Consider the following 22,713-nt stretch of genomic DNA (forward strand, 5'->3'; position numbering starts at 1 on the left):
TAATAATAATAATAATAATAATGCTTAGATTTTTGTGGTCTTCCCCCCCTTTAATATTTTTCTCCTTTTGTACAATGCTCATAGTGTATTTACTATTGGGCATCTTAGCAAATTTGGCAACATTAAATAAATAAATAGCGAGATGGTGCCACTTTGCGTGATTGTGAAGCTGGAAAGTGCTTCCTGCCTCAGATGTTTAATGACAGCGGTTGCCCCCTCCGGTCTCCTTTGATCTTCCCCACATTGTCTACCCAAACACAGGTCCTCCTAAGCCATGTTACCATTTCACTGGTTTTGTGTCTCTTTTTTTATTCCGTTCCTGAAGTTTTATGCTGACTGTGTGTAGAACTTCTGTTTGACCCTTCAAACGCATTTCCAGCCCACTGGAGACACACTTTAATTTTGAAGCAGTGCTTATTCAAAAAGAAAATTCTGGTAGCAACAACATGAAGAGCTCTGGATGACGGGCGGGGTGCGTATGTGTGTGCACGTTGTGGGGAGCTTTTAGATCAATGTTAGTCCCTTGAGTGCCTCTGACTTTTTGCACTGAAGATGGTGCCAATACTGTGATTCTCTTATTGTTGTTATTCTGGAGAAGTTTAATAGCTGTTCTACTGTCGTCTTGCTTCACTTTTGCTAAATTATGCTGGAGTAGCTTCAACCTTCATGATTTCAGTAATGATTTCAGTGTTGTCTGGGTACAGAATGACTGCTGGGTGTGCCTGTGTCTACCCTAGCTGTTTTTCAGCTTTAGGACATCTGCCTTATAGCGAGTCAGATCACTGGTTCCACCTAGTCTTCATATTGACTTCACCAGGGGTAGCGATTATGGTGCCCTCCGAATGCTGTTGAACTCCAGCTCTCGTCAGCCTCAGGTTGCATTTTTATAGAATGGACTTTTAGCAACTGGTAGCACTGGGACTTTGAGCACACCTCAATTTAGCAAGGGATGCCCCCCATTTGCTTGCAGGGCTGGCCAGTCCATGAATGCAGACTAAGCAAACACCTGGGCTGTCTCCATTTGAAGTGTGTCTTCACCAGCTATGTATGTGTCTTAGAAAGAGCCACACCTTTGGATCAGGGTAAGACATGCAGAGACATCTCTGGGCTGAGTGATGTCCCCTGCATACCAGCAGACACTGTCAGAAGCCTTCTGGCCAACCAGAAGCAACAGATACAGGAACACCACTATGAGAAACTGGCATACTGATAGTATTAGCAACTGAATGTGTTATTTTATGTTGTTAATTATTACCTGCTCTTCGCCCTAAGGTCCAAGTACAGGTTACAACAATTTAAGATACAACATTAACATAGTTTAATTCAAACCACAATCACAAAAGTAGTGGGGGCTAAAAATATACATTTCAGCGTATGTAAAGGCAAAAATGGATGGGATGGGCAAAACCTTAATAAAACTTAGGCAGCAGAAAAAAACACCCCTAAAAACAAATGATAAACCCAGGCCAGTCTTGCTTCTTTGCATATTCTATCATATTGCCTATTATATCGCTAGAGCTATATAAAATAATGGACATGATCCTGCAAAAGTTAAACACTCATGAGCCCTACTAATTTCAGTAAGAAAGAATTCACCACATACTTAATTTTCTTACAGAAGTGTGTGTATTTTAATTACAAAAGTGACAATGTGGAAGCATGTTTTTTCTGCAGTGGCTCCAGTCCTTTAGAACATCCCTGTACAAGAGGCCTCCATAGATGTGTTCTAGATACTAATTGAAAACTTAATTTATTCAGGCATTTCTCGATTTTTAACTTTTTAATTTCACTGCTCAGTAAGTTGTTTCAGAATTTTGATTGTGGTTTTTCGCTGTATGCTGCTTGCATTTTGCTTGTTTCTGTTTATTTAGCTTTGTGATTTTACTTTTTTTTACAAAGTACTTAGAGATTTCTATATATTGTGTATACATTTATTAAATAAATAGGTAATAAACTAAATTGGAAGACATCTTTGAAAGTACCAGTATTGTTAGTTTAACTTGCAAGATGACCAATGTAAATCCTTCTCCTAATGTGGTTGTTCTACTTCTGTTCAGAATGCCAAAAGGTGTAGAAGTAAATGATGCCCCAAGGAAGCAAGATCAGCAGCTGTACAAGTGCTGAAACTTCTCAGTTTTCGGCTTATTTTCTTTTTAAGAAGCTGGAAATTATGCTAAACAGGCCCTAGGGCAAAACATATATTATACTGCCTGGCCTTGTTTTGCTTGAGGTCTGGTGAGAGGGAGAAATGCCATCTGAAAAACCAGGAGATGGCTGATGAAGAATACGAGGCAACAGCTCTTCAGGGCAGGGCAGAGATTGACTGACAAAATTGCCAAAAATATGAAAGGGAGCTGCCTCGCTGCAAAGATAAAATTTACAAGTGGCTCAAGAAGTTACGGTAACTGACACGCCAATGCTTTTTTTTAAAGGTCGGTTCACATGTAACATTATAACTGTTCTGGGCTGGTGCAGAACATAATGAGCCAGCCATGGAAAAACACAGTCCCTCCTCTTCTGCAGAGAAACTTCTCAGTTTATGGAAATTTTGGGACAGGTTTCAACTGCGTCGAATGCTACTTACGTTCCCGGCTTGATGAGAGTTTTGAAAACAAGGGTTGACATTAGTTAGGAAATGTTTCTGTATTAAAAAGGGAATCCTGGTTCGTCTTAGCCACGGGGAGATACAATTCTGGTTCAGATATGAGTGAGCTGTAGTTTAGCACTAAGTGAATGAGCCTGTTTGGATTTAAGCATTTCCACATCCCCTCTGCTCCTCCAGGAGGGAGTTTGAAAATATTGGCTTCCTTCTTTAATCATGGGTTTTTATACATTCCAAAAGCAGAAAAACAGTGTTTAGTTTAAACTATGGTTTACAGAAATGTCCAAGATCAAACCGTGGTTTTTTATCCTTGTTTGTTTCAGTAAGCTATAGTTTAAACTGCCGTGGTGCGCTCTGAGGTAGGGAATTCTTGACCATGGTTTAGCATTATATCTGAACTGCTCCCAAAGAGTGACCCTACAACATTTTCTTGGTCTTTGGGGTTTAACATTTTCACTAGCCCATAGAGATACCATCACTTGTGAGTGTAGCGCACATACGTGTCGCTCAGTTGCACAAGTTGGAGATGAAAATGTGATATACTTGACCTGACCCAAAGTAATAGGGTGTACCACTTCCTTCAAATTATAGAAACACTTCTCTCAAAAACTCATCAGCATCTGTTGAATGTAGGCAAACTCTTCCCTACACCCCGCCTCCTCCGAAGCCTTCCCAGCAATCTTCTCTGGGCAAAGAATCCATTTCCAAACAGTTTAATAAAACATATATATATATATTTATACTGCCTCACGTTGTGAAAACTATTATTCCCCTGGGTGGAAAAGTGACTATCTGTGAACATTAATGGCTTCTTTCTATGGCTTCTATTCTTAAGCACGACTCACTCTCTGCTTTTCTCAGCACCAAAGTGCTATTGTTTCTTCTGGCTAACTCTTCTCTTAAGGTAGGAGTTCCTGCGAGGCATGAGAGCAATATATTTTATTTAGTTTTATTTATTAGCGGCATTTCAGTAGCACTCTCTGTCATAGCAAGAGTGTAAGGCCCTATGTAGCGTCCTTTCAATTGCCGCATTGTGTTCTCTGTATATGCAAAAGTGCACATCTTGTTGGTTCAAAATAAAACTGAGGCAAATGGCCAGGTGTACTTAAAGGGCTCAGGGCAGAGGCTCGTGACACAGATTTGCATAAATGTATCAAGTTCTGCTGGGCATATCAAGATGGCGGGGGCTTGAGGCCTCCCCAGTGTTACACTTTGAAGCAATGCCCAGCTGCCCTGTAAGTTCCACACACACACACCCAAGTTTAAAAAAAAAGAATGAAAGGGACAGGAGATACCAAACGTTTTTCACACGAAACTTCCTGCTACCAGGAATTGTGGGGCATGAAGATCCAGCAGCAGTTAAGCAACTGTATCACTATGTTCTCCAGATGGGAGGGCCTCCTGCAGATACTCTCTCCTCCTGATCCATTCCACACAATGAATCAGGCTTTTAGTGTTGTGGCACCAGCCCCTTGGAATCCCCTTCTGTTAAATAATAGACAGACTGCCGAATATCCTTTTTCTTTCAACAAGCTTTTAAAAGTACAAATCTGGAGCTGTATTTGAATTGTTTTTAGATGTTTTTATTGTTTTGCCACTTGTGTGTTTGCCACCCCTGGGAGGAGGGGCGGAATATAAAATAAATAGGAATAACCTGCAGTATGAACCTTAGGAGTCAAAAAGTGTTGTTGTTGTTGATGATGATGATGATGATGATGATGATGATGATGATGATGATGATGTTGTTCTTGACTATTCTAAGCTGAAGGTTGTGCCCACGAAGGTCATCCCTGGTGCTCATGGGGTCTCCTTTGCCCACTGAAAGAGACATTCTCTTGTAGCAAATAGAATACCGTATTTTTCGCACCATAGGACGCACTTTTCCCCTCCTAAAAAGCAAGGGAAAATGTGTGTGCGTCCTATGCAGCGAATGCAGGGGGGAGGCCGGCGGGAAAAGCCCCCAAGAGCTGCACACAAGCTCCGTGCGCTCTTGCGGGCTTTTCCACAGGAGGGAGAAGGGACTGACTGGTCGCATCAGTCCCTTCTCCCACCTCCCAGAAAAGCCAGGAGAAGCCGCGATATCTTTAAAGGAGTTGCGCGGCTTCTGCCGGTTTTGCGGGAGGTGGGTGAATCCCCCCACCTCCCAGTAAAGCCAGAAAAGCCCTGCGCAGCGTCTCCCGGCAAGGAGAGGCTGCACAGGGCTAAAGGGAAAGCCAGAACAGCGAGCGGGATCCATCCCACTGGCTGCCTTGGCTTGCTCCATAGCTGCGCTCAACCCCTCCGGCAAGGAGAGGCTGCACGGGGCTATGGATTCTTTAGCTCTGCGCAGCGTCTCCTGGCAAGGGGAGGCTGCACGGGGCTAAAGGGGAAGCCAAAACAGTGAGCGGGATCCATCCCGCCCCCTGCCTTGGCTTGCTCCATAGCTGCGCGCAACCCCTCCGGCAAGGAGAGGCTGCACGGGGCTAAAGGGGAAGCCAAAACAGCGAGCGGGATCCATCCCGCCCCCTGCCTTGGCTTGCTCCATAGCTGCGCGCAACCCCTCCGGCAAGGAGAGGCTGCACGGGGCTAAAGGGGAAGCCAAAACAGCGAGCGGGATCCATCCCGCCCCCTGCCTTGGCTTGCTCCATAGCTGCGCGCAACCCCTCCGGCAAGGAGAGGCTGCACGGGGCTAAAGGGGAAGCCAAAACAGTGAGCGGGATCCATCCCGCCCCCTGCCTTGGCTTGCTCCATAGCTGCGCGCAACCCCTCCGGCAAGGAGAGGCTGCACGGGGCTAAAGGGGAAGCCAAAACAGCGAGCAGGATCCATCCCGCTGGCTGCCTTGGCTTGCTCCATAGCTGCGCGCAACCCCTCCGGCAAGGAGAGGCTGCACGGGGCTAAAAGGGAAGCCAAAACAGTGAGCGGGATCCATCCCGCCCCCTGCCTTGGCTTGCTCCATAGCTGCGCGCAACCCCTCCGGCAAGGAGAGGCTGCACGGGGCTAAAGGGGAAGCCAAAACAGCGAGCAGGATCCATCCCGCTGGCTGCATTGGCTTGCTCCATAGCTGCGCGCAACCCCTCCGGCAAGGAGAGGCTGCACGGGGCTAAAGGGGAAGCCAAAACAGCGAGCGGGATCCATCCCGCCCCCTGCCTTGGCTTGCTCCATAGCTTGTGCGCAACCCCTCCGGCAAGGAGAGGCTGCACGGAGCTATGGATTCTTTAGCCCCACGCAGCCTCTCCTGGCAAGGAGAGGCTGCACGGGGCTAAAGGGGAAGCAAAAACAGCGAGCGGGATCCATCCCGCTGGCTGCTTTGGCTTGCTCCATAGCTGGGCGCAACACCTCCGGCAAGGAGAGGCTGCACGGGGCTATGGATTCTTTAGCCCCACGCAGCCTCTCCCGGAAGGGAGAGGCTGCACAGGGCTAAAGGGGAAGCAAAAACAGCGAGCGGGATCCATCCCGCTGGCTGCCTTGGCTTGCTCCATAGCTGCGTGCAACCCCTCCGGCAAGGAGAGGCTGCACGGGGCTAAACGGGAAGCCAAAACAGCGAGCGGGATCCATTCTGCTCGCTGCCTTGGCTTGTGCCATAGCCGCGTGCAACCCCTCCGGCAGGGAGAGGTTGTGCGCAGCCTGTACGCTGCTCTTTGGGGCGGGGGGGGAATTTTTCCCCCTTGATTTCCCCCTCTAAAAACTGGGTGCGCCCTATGGTCCGGTGCGCCCTATGGTGCGAAAAATACGGTAGATTGTGACCTGTGCTTGGTTGTGGGGTGTGTGCATATGCGGTGCCTACGACAATATCTCTAGTTTGCAAATGGGTCCAAAAGGGCTTGCAATCCCTGTTCTGAGCATATAAATGGAGTATAAATTGGGCAGGACTAATGGGAGCTGTAGTTTAGCAAAACCCAGTGGGCTCTCGGTTGGGGAACACTGCACTAGGCTTTTCCCAGTAAACTTTGCTAGAGATCTGGCAGCACACTGATGAGTTTAGCCCACTCTATGGATATCTTCACTTTAGTGCCACACCCTCCTCCCCAATTCATGTCTGTTGTTGTTGGTATTATCATTATCATTATCATTATCATTATTTCTTACATTTCTGTAACAGCCTTCATCCGAGGATCACAGAGCAGTTTACAGTATGGAAACACAAAATTACATAACAAAGTAACAAACAAAATAATATTTGTCAGTTACAATATATAGCCTTGTATAGAGGAATTTTTTTTATGTTGCCTGAAATGTTTGCCTGGGTATGTTTGTGCAGCAGGTGCAGGCTCTATGTTTGAGAGGCAGCCATCACTTAGAAGTCCAAAGCTATGGAGGGGCCAGAAGTGGCTTTGATTGCAGACCCTCTAGGGGGTGAAAAGTGAAAGATGCTCATTGCATTTCTCAGTCATCCGCAAACTGGGAAATAATAATGGCTTTTCAAGATTTTTTAGGGTTTTTCCCTCAAGGCAAAGCTTTTCTAGTGCTGGTTTTGCCAACAGTGAACAGGAATCTATGACTTCCATTTTAAAAGGCAAAGAACCTGCTCATTCAGCAGGCGAATGTCTGAGTGCGTTAGAAGTAGGTAGGTTTCAAACAAGTAACATGGCTGTGTTTGCCCTATACCCTTACATCAGTCAAGCTGTTTGTCTCTTTTGACAACCCCCCCACCCTTCAAGTAGACTTTCCCCTCAAACCATCATTTCTTCCTGGCTAGGGATTGTAGGCAACCCAAGTTCTACTCAGAGTAGACACATAGAAATTAATGAACCTAAGTTAGTTGTGGTCATTAATTTCAACGGGTTTCCTCTGAGTATTACTTTTGATACAACCATAAGTTAATGCAAGCAATCAGCTTAACTAATTCACAGCCCATTGCAATGCAAGTCTACTCAGAGTTGAGTCCCTCTGTGGTCAAGAGGCAAATGTACAGAGCATGGCGGCCTTAGTATCCTCTACACCTAACAAGAAGCTCAGGGGGCAACACTTGGCTCTTAGAGATTCAGTGCTTCGTGTCCCACCACCTGAGATATAGTTGGTGAGCACGAGGGGCAACACCTCTTTTGTGGTGGCTTCCACACTATAGTACTCTGCCAAATGCCTTAGTTTAAAATGTGTCTGTTGGGTATGAATTTTAATTACCACTGCACGTTGAATAAGTCGACATCTGTTTTAAGCCCTGTGTGGTCTTGTGTTAAATTTGTTTTATTTATTTATTATAAGATTCCCTACTTGCCTTTCCCCATAAGATCCCAGGGTTACAACGATACAGTGGTACCTCAGGTTACATACGCTTCAGGTTACACACTCCACTAAGCCAGAAATAGTGCTTCAGGTTAAGAACTTTGCTTCAGGATAAGAACAGAAATTGTGCTCCAGCGGCGCAGCGGCAGCAGGAGGCCCCATTAGCTAAAGTGGTGCTTCGGGTTAAGAAAAGTTTCAGGTTAAGTACGGACCTCCAGAATGAATTAAGTACTTAACCCGAGGTACCACTGTATAGGCGTTTTTAAACCAGGTTAAGTAATTTAAATAAGAAGCCAATACAATTTGAATGTATTGCTTTTATAGAGAGAGAGAAGGGTTGCTGGGAAACAGCTCACTGCCACTGTCTCCCAGATAAATGCACCTGGTGCCACCAGCAGTCGCAATGAGCGCCACATGGGAGTTACCATATTGGTGCAGGATTAAAATGTGGGCCCCACAGTCACACTTGCTGGCCTGACGGGAGTGACTGACTTCATCTGGGGCTTGTGAAGGCAAGCAGGTTCATTCTAGAAAAGAGCAGGGAGGTGGTAAAAGGAGCAAATGGGCTGGTTATTAGTTCTCTGTTACTTCTGCGTTCAAGTTTTTGAAATTCAATATTACTGTTTTTACCTTGCCCTCTTTGGACATCTTCATTTTGAATACAAATGTTTTACACACATCCTTCCCCCTTTCATTCCACTTGCCACTTCAGAGTGCAAGGCGTATGACCCCTCTACTTCTTCCTTAATAAGCATTAAAGGGAACATGTGTTCATGGATAGCTGTGGGTCCTGCCTAGATTTGCTGAACCAGGCTGTTAGGTCCAAGTGAACTTTGGCACTTAAAGGGTTCTTGAGAGTTCAGCCTGAGGTTGCTGGTTAGGAAATAATGTTAAGAGATAAGGGATGCTGTGGGTATCTGCTCTGGGAATTCCTGCAGGTTCCACAGGGAGCAGTTTTGCACTGCTTGAGGCAAAACTCTTAGAAGAAGTGAGTGAAACTACAGGGCAATAAGTCAGGCACGGCTCAAGAATGAATAGAGTGAGCATAATAGCCATTGTAATTCAACAGATTTGTGTGTGTGGACGAGTACCGTATTTTTTGCACCATAACACTCACTTTTTTCCTCCTAGAAAGTAAGGGGAAATGTCTGTGCGTGTTATGGAGGGAATGCCTACGGGTGGCGGGGGGGGGGATCTGCTGCAGTCGTGAGCAGAGGATCCATGGTTCCCCTTCCTTCCCTCCTCCGTGGCTCGCTTTGAAACAGCAAAGCGGGAGAAGAGCTGCTGAGTGGGGAGGAGAGAGGGACAGAGAGCTTGCCTCTTTAAAGGAGCAAAGCGGGAGAGGAGCCGCTTACACAAGTGTAAGCGGCTCCTGTCCGGTTGGTTCCTTTAAAGCAAGCAGGCTCTCTGTCCCTCTCTCCTCCCCACTCAGCTCGCTACATAGCAGCAAAGTTTTTCAGCTCGCTAAGCCGGGGATGAGCGGGGAGGAAGGAGAAAAGCAGAGCCTGCTTGCTTTAAAGGAGCAAAGTGGGAGAGGAGAGGAGCCTTCTCCACTTAGACCCCTCTTCTTCATTATTAGCAGCATCCTTCTCCACCCACGCCACGCATGCTCCTTGTCCCTTGAGTGCTTTTCCTTCCCTCCCCGCTTAAAACGTGGTTACAAAGCACGGATCCACATGGATCCTCAGGATTTTTGCACTGGGTCACCCCAAATTCACCATCATATCGCATAGCATGTCCATGGCTACAGCTTGCACCAAAAAAATCACGCACCCACTGTTGCCTGGGGCCGCAGTGGTGCAAAAACGTAGTTACAAAGCATGGATCCACATGGATCCTAAGGATTTTTGCATTGGGCTACTCCAAACTCACTGTCAGATCACATGTCTGTGGCCACAGCATGAACCACAAAAATCATACATCCACTGTTTTATTTGGAATATTTTTTTTCTTGTTTTCCTCCTCTAAAAACTACGTGCGTGTTATGGTCGGGTGTGTGTTATAGAGCGAAAAATACGGTATATTGCTGTGCATGCAAAATAACTGCCACTCAGTAGCCACAGAAGACAATTGTATTTACTGTTTGTACAGTTTAGATATTTTGATGGGCCCAAGCAGGAATAGATAATAGAACAAATAAAACACAGATCTTCTTCAAGGATGCTGTGCTGTCCCACATACTGGACAGCACATGCTTTATATACGAAAGGCTCCAGGTTCCATCCTTGGCAACTCCAGGGAGGAGAGATCCCTGTCTGAATCTCACTGCCAATGAGTGGAGACCAGCCTTTGTCAGCCTGGTACCTTCCAGGTATTTTGGACTTCAACTTCCATAAGTCCCACCTGTTATAAGTGCCATGGGGGAATGATGCTGAGCTAGGATATGGGGAAGTGGGGGAACCAAAGTCAGGGAACTCTCGTATCTTTCAGCCTAATGTACCTGATGGGATTGTTTTAATGTTAAAATTAGATATCTGCCCCCTCCCCTTTGTGGAATATTTTCTGAATAAATATCCAGGTTGTCTCACCACCTCAGGCCAGACCTGGAACAAGCCAGGAGCTGTACTGCAAGGACATCAAAAGTCCCTTTGCAGGGTGGTAAAAAATGGGAATATATTTTCAGTTCGTTTTGTTTAATTGACAGAATGTGTATCCCACTTTATCATAAAAACCGCTTAAGTGCTTTATGTAAAGTATGAAATATACTTTGAAATTATTATAAATATAGGATATACATTGAAATACATACAGAGTCAGAAATCAATAATCTATTGACCAATTTTTCCAAATAGAAATAAAATAAGCAGTGAAAAATATAAATATAAAGTAAAATACATATTAAATTAGACGTCAATGTTACAAATATGTGCAGTCTTGCCTATATTTTTTTTAAATGATTGATTCCCCCCACCCCCGGTAACTTCTGTATGTCTTTGCAATGATAATTGTGCCATATGACTGTGTGTCCATACATACTTTCTGCTTAGAGAACTCTGCTGTTTCAAAATCCCAAAGCTGTTAAGTTTCATTTTCTTTCAGTGGGCTGCTTAAACCAGTTTGCAAGAAAGAGAGACAGAAAGAAACGTATATGAAATGAATTTATAGTTCTTTTCTGTGTACATCGTATTTTACCCATGTGCATATATCATTTTGATTTTGAAAGAAGCAGGAGAATTGGTAGGCATAGTTCTTATACTTTCATTTTTGGGGTCATCTGTTCAGATGTTAGATAAACTGAAAGATCGCTGGCTGCACACTGGCTTATGGGAAAAGCTTGAACTGATTAAGACAGTCATCGTGGAACCTAAAGGAGGCAACAAAGCTGACTTTGACGAGCTGCTGCAAGTATACTACGATGCCATAAAATTTAAAGAAGGAAAAGGTGAGTGGCCCAAGTCAAAAATGTAGAAGCTTGAAAACTTGTCTGCTGAGGCTGGAGCAAGACTGTAGGATGCACGACCAGCTGCTGCTAAAGCTGCCAGCCCTGTGTCAAGTTCCACCATCTCAGCTAAACATCTCATGCAACTTACCCTGTCTCTTGACCTCACAATGTTGTGGTTTCTTTGTCCTATCTAGATAACATTGCCAGCCTCCGCTAGGGGTAATTTCATAATGTAGTAAGGTCAAGGGACACAGGTAAGTTGTGCTGCATGCTATATGGCAGGTGGCAGAAACTAGACCCATGGCTTCCGTTTTCAGCAGCAGCCTTGTGTTCTTTGCTATGTGTAGGTCTGCCTTTGTTGCTGTGTATTGGGAGAGAAGAGGAGCCGAAAGGTTGGGCCAGTGTTACAGCAGGAAATGACAAAAAGCCAGTTAGTAGATTCAAAAGCTCTTTTTTCATGAAAAGTACCAGGTCACAAAGGGACGCAGGTGGCGCTGTGGGTTAAACCACAGAGCCCAGGACTTGCCAATCAGAAGGTTGGCGGTTCAAATCCCCGCAACGGGGTGAGCTCCCGTTGCTCAGTCCCTGCTCCTGCCAACCTAGCAGTTCGAAAGCACGTCAAAGTGCAAGTAGATAAATAGGTACCACTCCGGTGGGAAGGTAAACAGCATTTCCGTGCGCTGCTCTGATTCGCCAAAAGTGGGTTAGTCCTGCTGGCCACATGACCCGGAAGCTGTGCACCAGCTCCCTCGGCCAATAAAGCGAGATGAGCGCCACAACCCCAGAGTTGGCCACGACTGGACCTAATGGTCAAGGGTCCCTTTACCTTTACCAGGTCACAAAGAACTTTGTACAGGAGCACTGTTCATCGGGGATATATTGGAAATTTGAAAAGAAACTGCAGTAATAATAATAATAATAATAATAATAATAATAATAATAATAATAATAGAATATTATTTGTTGAAAAATCATTCGTGACATTGTGCACATTTCATGTAAGTGATGAAAAAATGCATGAATTGGCCAAGAAAAGTATTGTAAATACTCTGAGGTTGGTGGATTCTCACTAAATCCTTCCTTAGGGACAAACTCCAGAGGTTGTAGTGAGAGAGAGTTCTGCAGTAGCCCAAAGACTTAACATGTATAGGGTGCTATTGATCCTTGCCTGTGCACAAAGGCGATGATGCGTTTGGTCAGCTTGCTGAGCCAAACTCAGTGAACTGCGGTCGGCTGTCTGGCTTTTGTTACATGCTGGAGATCCGGTTTTTACCCTGGCCTTTGACACCTGAGAGATATAGGGTTGTAGGACCCATCCAATTATTTAAACTGATTTAAATACTGTATTTTTACATTTCCTTAACCCACCACAACCTGGGGTCTTATGGTTAAAAGTGGGTAAGAATTCTGACAAATAAATGGATAATGTGGAAGAAGGCTGATGGTGTCCACATTGCAGCACTTGCTTTCACTGGCAAGAGCCAACTTCATCAGGTGTACATTACGCCTTTTCATATAATTTCAATTTTTCATGATTCAAAATAAACATTTTGAAACTCATTGATATCCAGTGACTTCCCTAATTTATTTCCATGGTTCATTTTACATATCTTCCATTCCTGCATATTTTACTATAACCATTCAAGTCATTTTTACACCATTCAAACATTAATTAGCCGCCCAGAGTGGCTGGGGAAACCCAGCCAGATGGGCAGGGAATGTATGTATGTATGTATGTATGTATGTATAAATAAATAAATAAATAAATAAATATTAGTATTAATTACACTGTTGAATTTATCTTAATGTTGCCAGCATTTTCGGTTTTGTACAATTATTTTCCATATGTTCAATAAATGTTTTCCACTCTTCTTTAAATATATGTTCTTATTGCTTTCTTACTCCATGTGTTAAACCTGCAAGTTCTGCATATTCTAATATCTTAAGTTGTCAATCCTCTTTGTCTGGGACTTTGCTCATTTTCCACCGCTTAGCCAAAATTATGAGTGATATGATCCATAACATAAGTTCTTTATCATTCTCATTTAAGATGGGGCACTTCTTATTGCTGTCTGCAGAGGCAAAGTCAGTGAAGGCTTGGATTTCTCTGATGACAATGCCCGTGCCGTTGTAACCATAGGAATTCCGTTTCCAAACGTGAAGGACCTTCAGGTAGGAAACTTGACACTGTCAAAATCACGTAAGTGGCGTCATGTCCAGTTTCAGTATTTTATTACCCACCCGTGTATAACTGCACACTTGGCCTCTTTCGAAAAGATTGTGTTTTTATGTACTCATTTGGTTTAGAATCTTGGTTGACCTTCATCTGAATGTGTCCTGCTGTTAGAGCTCTGCTGTCACCTGCTAGCTGTAACAAAGTGCTTGTTGCTTGAAGGCCTGCAAAAAATAAATAAAGGCCTGGCTCAAGGGTGAGGCCACTTGTGGCATCCATATATTGTTGGACTCCTCTACCATCAGCCCCAGCCAGTGAGGCCAAAGGTCAAGGGTGTTGGGAATTATAGCTCTAGACCATTCAATACAGAGGCTTCCTATTTATTGCGTGCTTTTCATGGTGATTGATGTCGCACACCCCTTTCTTTGCTATAATAAGTTCCACGCTCAGATTCAGGAGGCTTCTTGCTCAGCTTTCTGACAAGTACTAACAAAAGAAAACCTTGAAGAACGCCCTCCCATCAGATGTCAAAGAAATAAACAACTATATGACATTTAGAAGACATCTGAAGGCAGCCCTGTTTAGGGAAGTTTGTAATGACTGGTGTTTTAATGTATTTTTAACCTTCTGTTGGAAGCCTCCCAGAGTGGCTGGGGAAACCCAGATAGATGGGCAGGGTAGAAATAATAAATTATTATTATTATTATTATTATTATATGCTTACCTAGCTGTTTGCTATTATTGGGTCCAGTGACATGCTTGCCTAGTTGCTAGTATTATTATTATTACTATTATTATTATTATTATTGCTGCTGCTGCTACTGCTGCTGCTGTTGCAATTATTTCCCACTTTTCTCTAAGCTCAGGTTCTTCCTGCTTTCCATTTTATGTTCACAACAACCTTGTGAGGTAGGTTAAGCGACAAGATAGTGGCTCACCCAGGCTCACTAAATAAGCTTAATGACTGAGTGGGGTCCTCTTCCAAGATTCTTAACCACTACACCACAGTGGCCTGAAGTCATAACCAGAAAGAGGAATTTCATTGCTACCATATTGGCCCTATCCAGACATGTATTTTAATCTGTAATTTTTCCTTAGAGAGTATACATTTATATTGATTCTGTTCATTTTAGGGGTTTATCAGCTTGTTTTTAATGTTGCTCTTTATTGATAATTGTAATGTATATTTTGTTAGTCATACCTCATGTTGCGTCCACTTCAGGTTGCGTGTTTTCATTTTGCATTCTGCGGCAACCCGGGAATACTGAAATGGGTTACTTCCAGGATTCACCGCTCACGCATGCTCAGAAGTGCTAAATCGCGTTTTGCGCATGCGCAGAAGTGCCAAATCACACCGTGCGCCTGCGCAGACGTGGCGCTTTGAGTTGCGGGCTTATCACGTTACGGGCGGGCCTCTGGAATGGATCCCGTCCATAACACGAGGTACCACTGTATTTGTAAACCCATTTAATCAAAGTTAAGTCATTTACAAATTTTGCTAAATAAATTAAATATCTTAAGTTAGGCGGCAAGAGCTATTACCAGGGTGGTTATAGATGCTAGAAATGTTGCCGTTTCTCCTAGATTGTGTAAAGTTAGGTATTGCTAAGCAAGGTTTGGCAAAAAAAAAAAAAAAAAAGCCGCTTCATTTGGAAACATTGCTCAGTTTTGACCAAAGTTTGCACAAAACCTGAATTGTATTAAGAATGATAATATATAACTAAGTGGAAACAGAAGACAATGGAAGACAATGGAGGATCACTACCACACTCTCATTTGAGCTTGTGGAATGATTTATTGAACTGAGCCAATACAGACATTTGGGACATTAACATCTATTCTTGTAGGAGGTTGTGATGACCAATATGTTGTGTGTCCTTTGTTGCTTGTGTTTACCTAAAAATGAATTATTATTTTTTTTAAAAAGGAATGGCAATGTGTATATACAGTGAGAAATCTCAGGACACCTTGAGACATCTCCAGGAAGAAGTATTGCAATTTGGGTCAGGTTGACCCCGTTTGTGATCTGAGTGCTGGGAGGGACATGCGATGATAGCCTTACATCAGCAAGTCAATTCACAAAAGCCATTATGGTGGTTTGTCCCCAGAAGAAGAAGAAAACCATCAAGACCTCTTTTACCTTCATCCAGTAGGTGTTATTGAAGAGCACCGCATTTATTCCCCACTCCCTCTAGCATTCTGTGCTGAGTTTCGCCCCTGGTCAGCTTGGTCCTTGGCTGCAAAGGTGTTTTGAGCATTCATCTGCCAGCTGTCTTTGGGGCCATGTCAACATAGCAGTGTAAGCAAGCAGCCTTTTCTTGTGTCTAGAGTGAAAGCAATGCTCTCTCTATTGAATTCCTGCCACTTGCAACTGAAGTAATTGAAGTCTTGCCTGAGACTGGGGCTGAGGGTGAGCAACGGGGAAGATTAAGTACTTCTGAAGAAGAGGGACTTGACTTGACTGGGGAAACTCTCTGACATAAAGCGGCCAGAGGCCATCTACCATTACTGCACATCTGCTGGTGCACTTTGCAATAGGAAAACACACTGGCATGCAGAAGAGCTGGTCTGTGGTCCTTTGTTTATTATGATGATGATGAAAGATTTCTTAGTTTACAAAAACGTGTGCATTGTCTCTTTTTTCAAGTTGTGTTTTCTGCAGATCAGTTTCATTTGTTGTGAGAAGTTAGTGTTGCATGCAATATTAGTTTGGGAAGAAAAGAGGAGGAGGGGGATGGTGGGGTGGTAATGCTTCTATTCTTTTAAAATAAATTAATTTAACAAAATTAAAAAATTGTTCAGTAGCACCTTAGAGACCAACTAAGTTTGTTCTAGGTATAAGTTCTCTTACAATTTGCTTGTTGTATTTCCTGGGTGGTGAGAGAGGTTGAGGGTGGCCTGGGGTGTGGTTGATTGTCTTTGGTTGGCTGTAGTGAGATTTGTTTATGTTTGTGAGTGTATGGGGGTGGATTTTTGGATCAGGTTAGCCAGATTGATTTGTATGGTGTCAGCAGATTCTTGTTGTTGTCTTGTTGGGCTATGTATGTGATAAAGGGGAACCATACTGGGCTGAAGGCGTCTTCTACTTGTCCCCGTGTCAGTTTCAGTTTGTTGGTTAGTTTTTCTAGTAAGACTATTTCCCATACTATTTGATACCATTGGTCCATGATTACTCCTGATAGGTATCTCCCGTGTCTGGCTATGATTCTTTTGCCTGCTGAGAATAGGTGGGTTATGAGCTCTTTAAAATGTGAGTGGACAATATTATCTTGGAAGATGTTCAGTAGGGCCAGTTCTGGGGTGACTTCTAAAACTTGCTTAGTTATTTTGCATATTTCTTGTATGACTGATGTTCCAGAAGAGTTGGATTTGGGGACATTCCCACCACATGTGGAGGTATGTGCCTGTGGAGGTAAAGCCTCTCCATCATTTTGGCGAGGCTCCTGGGCATATCAGCACTAGTTTCCATGGTGTTAGGTACCATCTGTAAGTGAGTTTCAGGGTGAGAAATTCCCGGTATAAACCACAGAGCTCTCTCTTAAGTAACTGTATCGGGAGCCTCTTTATGTGCCTTTATCATTTTAACTTTGTGATTGGAAGGTAATTAGAACATACTCTTGAATCTCATATTTACACATCCCACCAATAACCCTATTAAGACTTGTGGAAAATCACAGGACTTGAATGTGTGTCAGATCTTATTATTCATTTTGATTATTTTTAAAATTGTCAGCTGTTTAATTTAAATGTTGTTTTAATGAATTGATTTTCGTAATGGTGACACCTTTTGCATTCTTCTCTTGGTTATATTTGAGGAGAATCAACCAATCTCTGTCCCCCCTGCTCCAGATATAGGGAGATTTTCTGCTGCAGAATTTGAGAGTTGCTATATTAGTCCTTAATGAAAGAGAAGCAGGGAGTTTGAAAAGTGGAGCCTTTGCACTTGCTTGTATATTATGAGAGTGAAAAATAATCACTGTAATCTTCAGAAGCTGGCTGTTACAGCAAAAATAAAGAGTGCGCTGTTAAGAGTCCAGCACAAAGCTCTGGTACTCTCAGTGGGGAGGGCTTTGGAGAAGCAGGAAAATGCATTTCTGAGCCAAAAAAACGACTTCTTTGGCTGTGACCAGATTTCCTCTGCCCACCTCTGGGACTTCAATGTTGAGGTAGGAAAATGTGATTTTTGGAGCCAAGTGTGGCTTGGTGAGCCTGACTTGTAATTTACTACTCTTTCCTCAGGGACCTAAAAATAAGGAAAGTCTCCGTGAAATGTTGATAATGGGCAGCTCTGAAGTACAGACCTCAGGCTAGTGTTCCCAAAGAGGATTTCTTCACTTCCACCTTTCCTAGATGACTCTTAAGAGACCATAATTCAGTAAGAGCCACTTTCAGTAGGAACGTTGCGTATGAGGCACTGGGTGTAGAAATAAACAAGTGAGGGTTTTTTATTTGTGTGTGTGTATAAACTTAGAGATTCTTGGCTTCCTTTCAATTGATAAAAATATAGCTGTGATGTGGTTTACACATTCATACGTGTTTGTATCTATCTTGAAGTAAAGGCCACTGTGGTTCGAATGTTAACTTAGGAAGGTATCTAACAGCATAATTTGTGAACCATGATGGAGTACATCAATTCAGTTACACATTTCAGTGCTTCAGGATTGTGTTAATGAGGCGAAATATTTTTCAAGTTCATGACCCTGGCTTCTTCACTGCCCTGATGAGGAATCAATTGAATCGAGGTGGGTAATGCTTCTCACTGACAGAGGATGACTTTCGATTACCCATCAGGAATACCTATGTACCCGTGCCTGCCCTATTGCAGCTAGCAGAGAGAAAAGACCTCTTTTGTCATAGCCCCATCTGCACTAGACATTATGCCCTCTGAAATTAAGTGCATATTGTCTGTTTGCTAAAACGCAGTAAACTGACTGACTGACATTACAGCCATGAAGTTGTCTTGGTGACTTTGGGCCAGTCGCTGTCTCTCAGCCTAACCTACCTCACAGGGTTGTTGTGGGGAATAAAATGAATTTGGAGCGGTGGATGGGAAACCCATGTGTGCTGCCTTAGGGTTTCTGGAGGAAAAGCAGGATATAGGTCTAGTAAAATAACATCTTTCATGACCTTATATAAATATTTGGCCCTTATAATTGCTGTGAAACGCTGCCCTCTCAAAATGGGAATCGCGCAGTAATGCCACTGTATCATTCAAAGTTACAGTGCAGAAATATTTTAAAGGAAATTGCCAGTTAAGGGTGCTGGAGGCTACCTGTAGTTTTATACAGCCTTGTAAAGTGCCTTTGCCAGATGGCAGTAAAACCCGTAACACTGAAGTTCAGATTAAGGGCTTGGGGTTGGCAGACCACTACTGGAGTGACATTTAATCTCCGTACCTTGGCACAAGTTTCAGAAAAGCTTTCGCATAAATATACCCTTCAGTGAAACCTTCTGACAAAGAGACAAACTTTTTCCTTTATACCTTCGGTAGTTTACTTTTCTGATCCAAGAAGGAGGCGGGAGGGGGGAATATTCCAAAGTGATTTTCTTGTGTTTAGCTTGTCCTTAGCAAGTAGTGCTGACCTTTAAGTTTTTACTTTACTGTCAAAGTATGTCGAAGGCTTTAAAAGTGAAGCTATCACCTTGGGGAATTGTAAGGATGACTGACACTTACCACTTCACCTTAGACGCAGTGGCACTGAGCGTATGCAGCCGCGTTGTACCTCAAGGGAAGCTGTTTGATTTTTTCTTCACTTCTGCTTCACTGGAAATGGATTGGATTTTCTCTTCAGAGGAGAGTTTTCGTTGCATTAGATTTTAATCAAGTCACTTGCTCGCAGTCCCTCAAAGCCTGCACAACTGTGATGAGTAGATGGGGCCCGGGGTGAATGTGCTACATGATTTGTCAAAGCCGTAGAACTTCAAGATCTCAGAGAGGCCATGTGCCGTAGTTTGACAACACTAGAAAGTGTTTCCCTGGTTGCAATGTTATATAAGCCTCCCCTATTTTCTTTGTCACTGGCATTAAGGACGCAAAGGGGAAAGAGCCAAGTCCAAGCTGTATTGTGTATCACAAAGAGAAAGCACCAATGTGGGGTAGTGGCTGGAGCAATTGTCTGGTAAGGACAGCCAACATGGTGCCCTCCAAATGTTGCTGGACTAAAAACCCCATTATCCCTGGCCTCTGGCCATGCAGGCTGTGGCTGATGTAAGATGGAAACTAACAACATCTGAAGAGCACCACATTAGCTACCCATGCTCTAGAGTTTGGCACCCCCAAATTCAGCCCTCTAGATGTTTTGGGACTACAGTTCCCATCATCCCTGATCACTGGTCCTGTTAGCTAGGGATGATGCGAGTTGTAGTCCCAAAACATCTGGAGGGCTGAGTTTGGGGATGCCTGCTCTAGAGAGACCTGGGTTCAAATTCCCAAATAGTCCAAGATCACCCAGTGAGTTTTATGACTGAGAATTTGAATCTGGAACTCTTTAGTCCATGGGTAGCCAACTTGGTGCTCTCCAGATGTTGGATTCCATCTCCCATCAACCCCAGCCACCATGGTCAATGGTCAGGAATGATAGGAGCTGTATCTCAACAAAATCTGGATGGAAGGAATCCAAATGATTGGCTCATATATCTTCACTGATGGGCAGACTCATATTTACTTATTTAAGTTGCTTGCATACCATACCACCCTTCTTACAAGTATACTCCAAGGTGGTTCAGAATAAAAAATTAAAATATGCAATTATAGGTATGGGAGAAAGCAGCTAAGAGCACCCCCAAAGTACATATTAAATTCAGTTGAGAGATCAGGAGTGGACTGCAAAATCATGTCCTTCCTACCCCTCCCATTTGCCTCTTGCCTCTACCATTGGATTTGTTCTTGCCTGCCTTAAGCAGAGTGAAGTGTTGCATCAATCAGTCATGGTTAACATGGTTCCTCCTTAACCAGGGTTTGCGCTGAACAGCTTCAGCTCTTGTTTATGCAAGAGTGATACAGATATCGTGGTATGTGTGAAAGGGCCCTTATGACCTAAATGCAAACATTTAGCTTTCATTTGTGAGACTCTGGTCTTTTTTTATGTCTGCTTCGGCAGCTTGCTCTTGCAATAGTTCCAAGATAGCAGCCTCCCCTTCGTATTTTAGCCCCAGAAGACTAATAGAGACTTGAATGTTCAAATCTTAGCTTTTAGTGACTCCACCGAGGAGCCTGGATCTTTTGAAGTGTGCTCTTGTGACCGCCCAAGTCTTTATACATGCACTATTTAGTCTTAATTCTCACAGATGTTACCCCTCCGTTTGAAGGTGGTGGGGATGTTAAAAGCTGCAGTGTTTAATGCTGCTCCCACTTGAAAAGATTTTTATTTATAAAAAGACCGGGGGGGTGATGTTTCACTTCTCACACTAGCTGGCTTTTATGGCTGCTTGGCAGTCACTAGGCCAAGGGTGGGGGGGGGGGACAACTAGGTGGCAAGCTGCATTGTGAAGGAGCATAATCATTGCTATTTCAGGTGGAAGCAAAGCTCTTCTGACATGTGAAATCTTAAGCAGTTATTTCTCATGTCGTTTTCGTATAGGAATGGGATGTGTCTCCCGCTTTCCCTCCCTCTCTCTGCCATTGTCAGATGTTGAACATTATAATCTGAAAACATTAAGACTGGGTGCCAGCCAACCCCCCTCTCCACCCTCCCGCCGAACATCAGAATGTGAAAATGTTAGGACTGTGGTAGCAAATACTAGATGACAATGGCAGAAAGTTTCTGCCTCTGCTCTGTTCAAGATGGCTGTGAAATGGCCGTCTTTGTGACTGGTGTAAAAGGGAGCGTGGCTCTTCTGCTTTCTCGAATGGTGTCAGCATTGGATCTCAGGGCTGTGACTTTTGAACTTCCTGCATTCTGGGAAACTTTTCCACATGGGCTTCTCTCTTAAGGAGAACCCAGTGCAACTGCCATGCAGTACTTTGCAATATTGCAAAGAGTTCTTAGGTTATCGCCCCAAAGCAGTGGTAGCCAGGATCTGGCCCCACAATATTGCTGGAGTGCAACTGGCATCCTCCCTGACCATTGGCCGTGCTGGCCTGGAGTTGATGGGACTTGTAGCCCAGCAACATCTGAAGGGCACCACGTTGTTCTTGATCCCTCATCTTGGATGCACACTGTGGGGCTTCACTATCACTCAGCATGTACATTTCCAAGGTTCCCCTTAGTTTGGGCACAGGAAGGAAAGATTAGTAGCAGTGGGAAAACCTGTATTTCAAGGAAGCTCATGGGGAAAGACCTTAATTCAGCGTTAGAGTGCACATGCTTTACATGCAGAAAGTTCCAAGTTTGATCCTTGACATTTCCGATGGTGGGAAGAGACCCTTTCTCTTCTTGAGACCTTGTAGAGGCACTGCCAGTCAGTGGAGACAATACTGGGCTAGATAGATCTAAAGTCTGACCTGGTACAAGGCAGCTTCATGTGTTCCTAAGCTTGTCCACCAGTACTAGTGTTCAGCCATATTATTAGGACCAGGGTCCTTTAAGGACTGCCTTACCCTGTACATCCCAGTAGAGATGTACTGAGATCATCTGGGAAAGCCCTTCAGGCTCCACCCCCTTGTATAGAACTTAAAGGACCAACCCTCTTGCTTGAAGACAGGCGTTCTTCTTCCCTTCCATTGCCTCCCTCTTGGTGTGCTCCCTGCACTTCCAGACTAGTTCTTCAGATTTGAAGGAAGGCTGGCTGTGAGGTCCAGGCTCTGGCCCAGGTCTGGGAGAGGAACATCTATCCTTTGTCTTAGGGAGCAAAATATATTGGGCTGGTCCTGCTTGTGGCTGTCCTAAACCACCCGTTCATTTAGTTTGTAAAAGCCTATTCTCCCCCAACCCACACTCTCCATTTTTTAGCAAGATACTGCACTGTATTAGATTAAAGTTTCTTCTCTCGAAAATTGTGAAAAATGTACCAGATTATTTTTTTTTAAAAAAATACAGTCTGTTTTCCTTGTATTTAGGATATGCAGTGTACAAAGCCCAAAGCAGCAATTTGTCAGTAAAATTTATATTGCGATAGTTTGCCCTGATAACTGTGTTTACAGTATGCTGATACTGGATGGAAAATGTTTCTTCTGCGAATTCTTCCTGCTCTGGTGTGGGTTTTTGCTTTAAACTGTTTTGGGTCGAAAGGTTCCTACTTTGGCTACAGATAAAACCTTTCTGCATGAGTGTCTGGTGGACAATGTGTTTATTTTTACTGAGGCAAAGTTTTCTTAATGGTTTGAATCCCCACGTTTTAACAGGTTTAGCCCTTATATTTATTTAATGGGCTGAACTCCCGCTTCTAAAAGGCTTTATCGCTCAGGAATAAAG

The 22,713-nt window shown here is 43.8% G+C and overlaps 1 protein-coding gene across 4 annotated transcripts in view; it reads left to right on the forward strand.

Annotated features, from left to right (window-relative positions):
* The window catches only part of BRIP1 (BRCA1 interacting helicase 1), a 205,777-nt gene that overhangs the window by 65,426 nt on the left and 117,638 nt on the right, over positions 1 to 22,713 (forward strand). For all 4 annotated transcript variants that reach the window (XM_053367674.1, XM_053367675.1, XM_053367677.1 and 1 more), the window contains exons 15-16: positions 11,028 to 11,187; positions 13,238 to 13,359. In XM_053367674.1, coding sequence (XP_053223649.1) covers positions 11,028 to 11,187; positions 13,238 to 13,359 — 282 coding nt within the window. The remainder of the gene's footprint in view (positions 1 to 11,027; positions 11,188 to 13,237; positions 13,360 to 22,713) is intronic.

Source organism: Podarcis raffonei, chromosome 15 (genome assembly GCF_027172205.1).
Source record: "Podarcis raffonei isolate rPodRaf1 chromosome 15, rPodRaf1.pri, whole genome shotgun sequence".
Taxonomy (NCBI): Eukaryota; Metazoa; Chordata; class Lepidosauria; order Squamata; family Lacertidae; genus Podarcis; species Podarcis raffonei.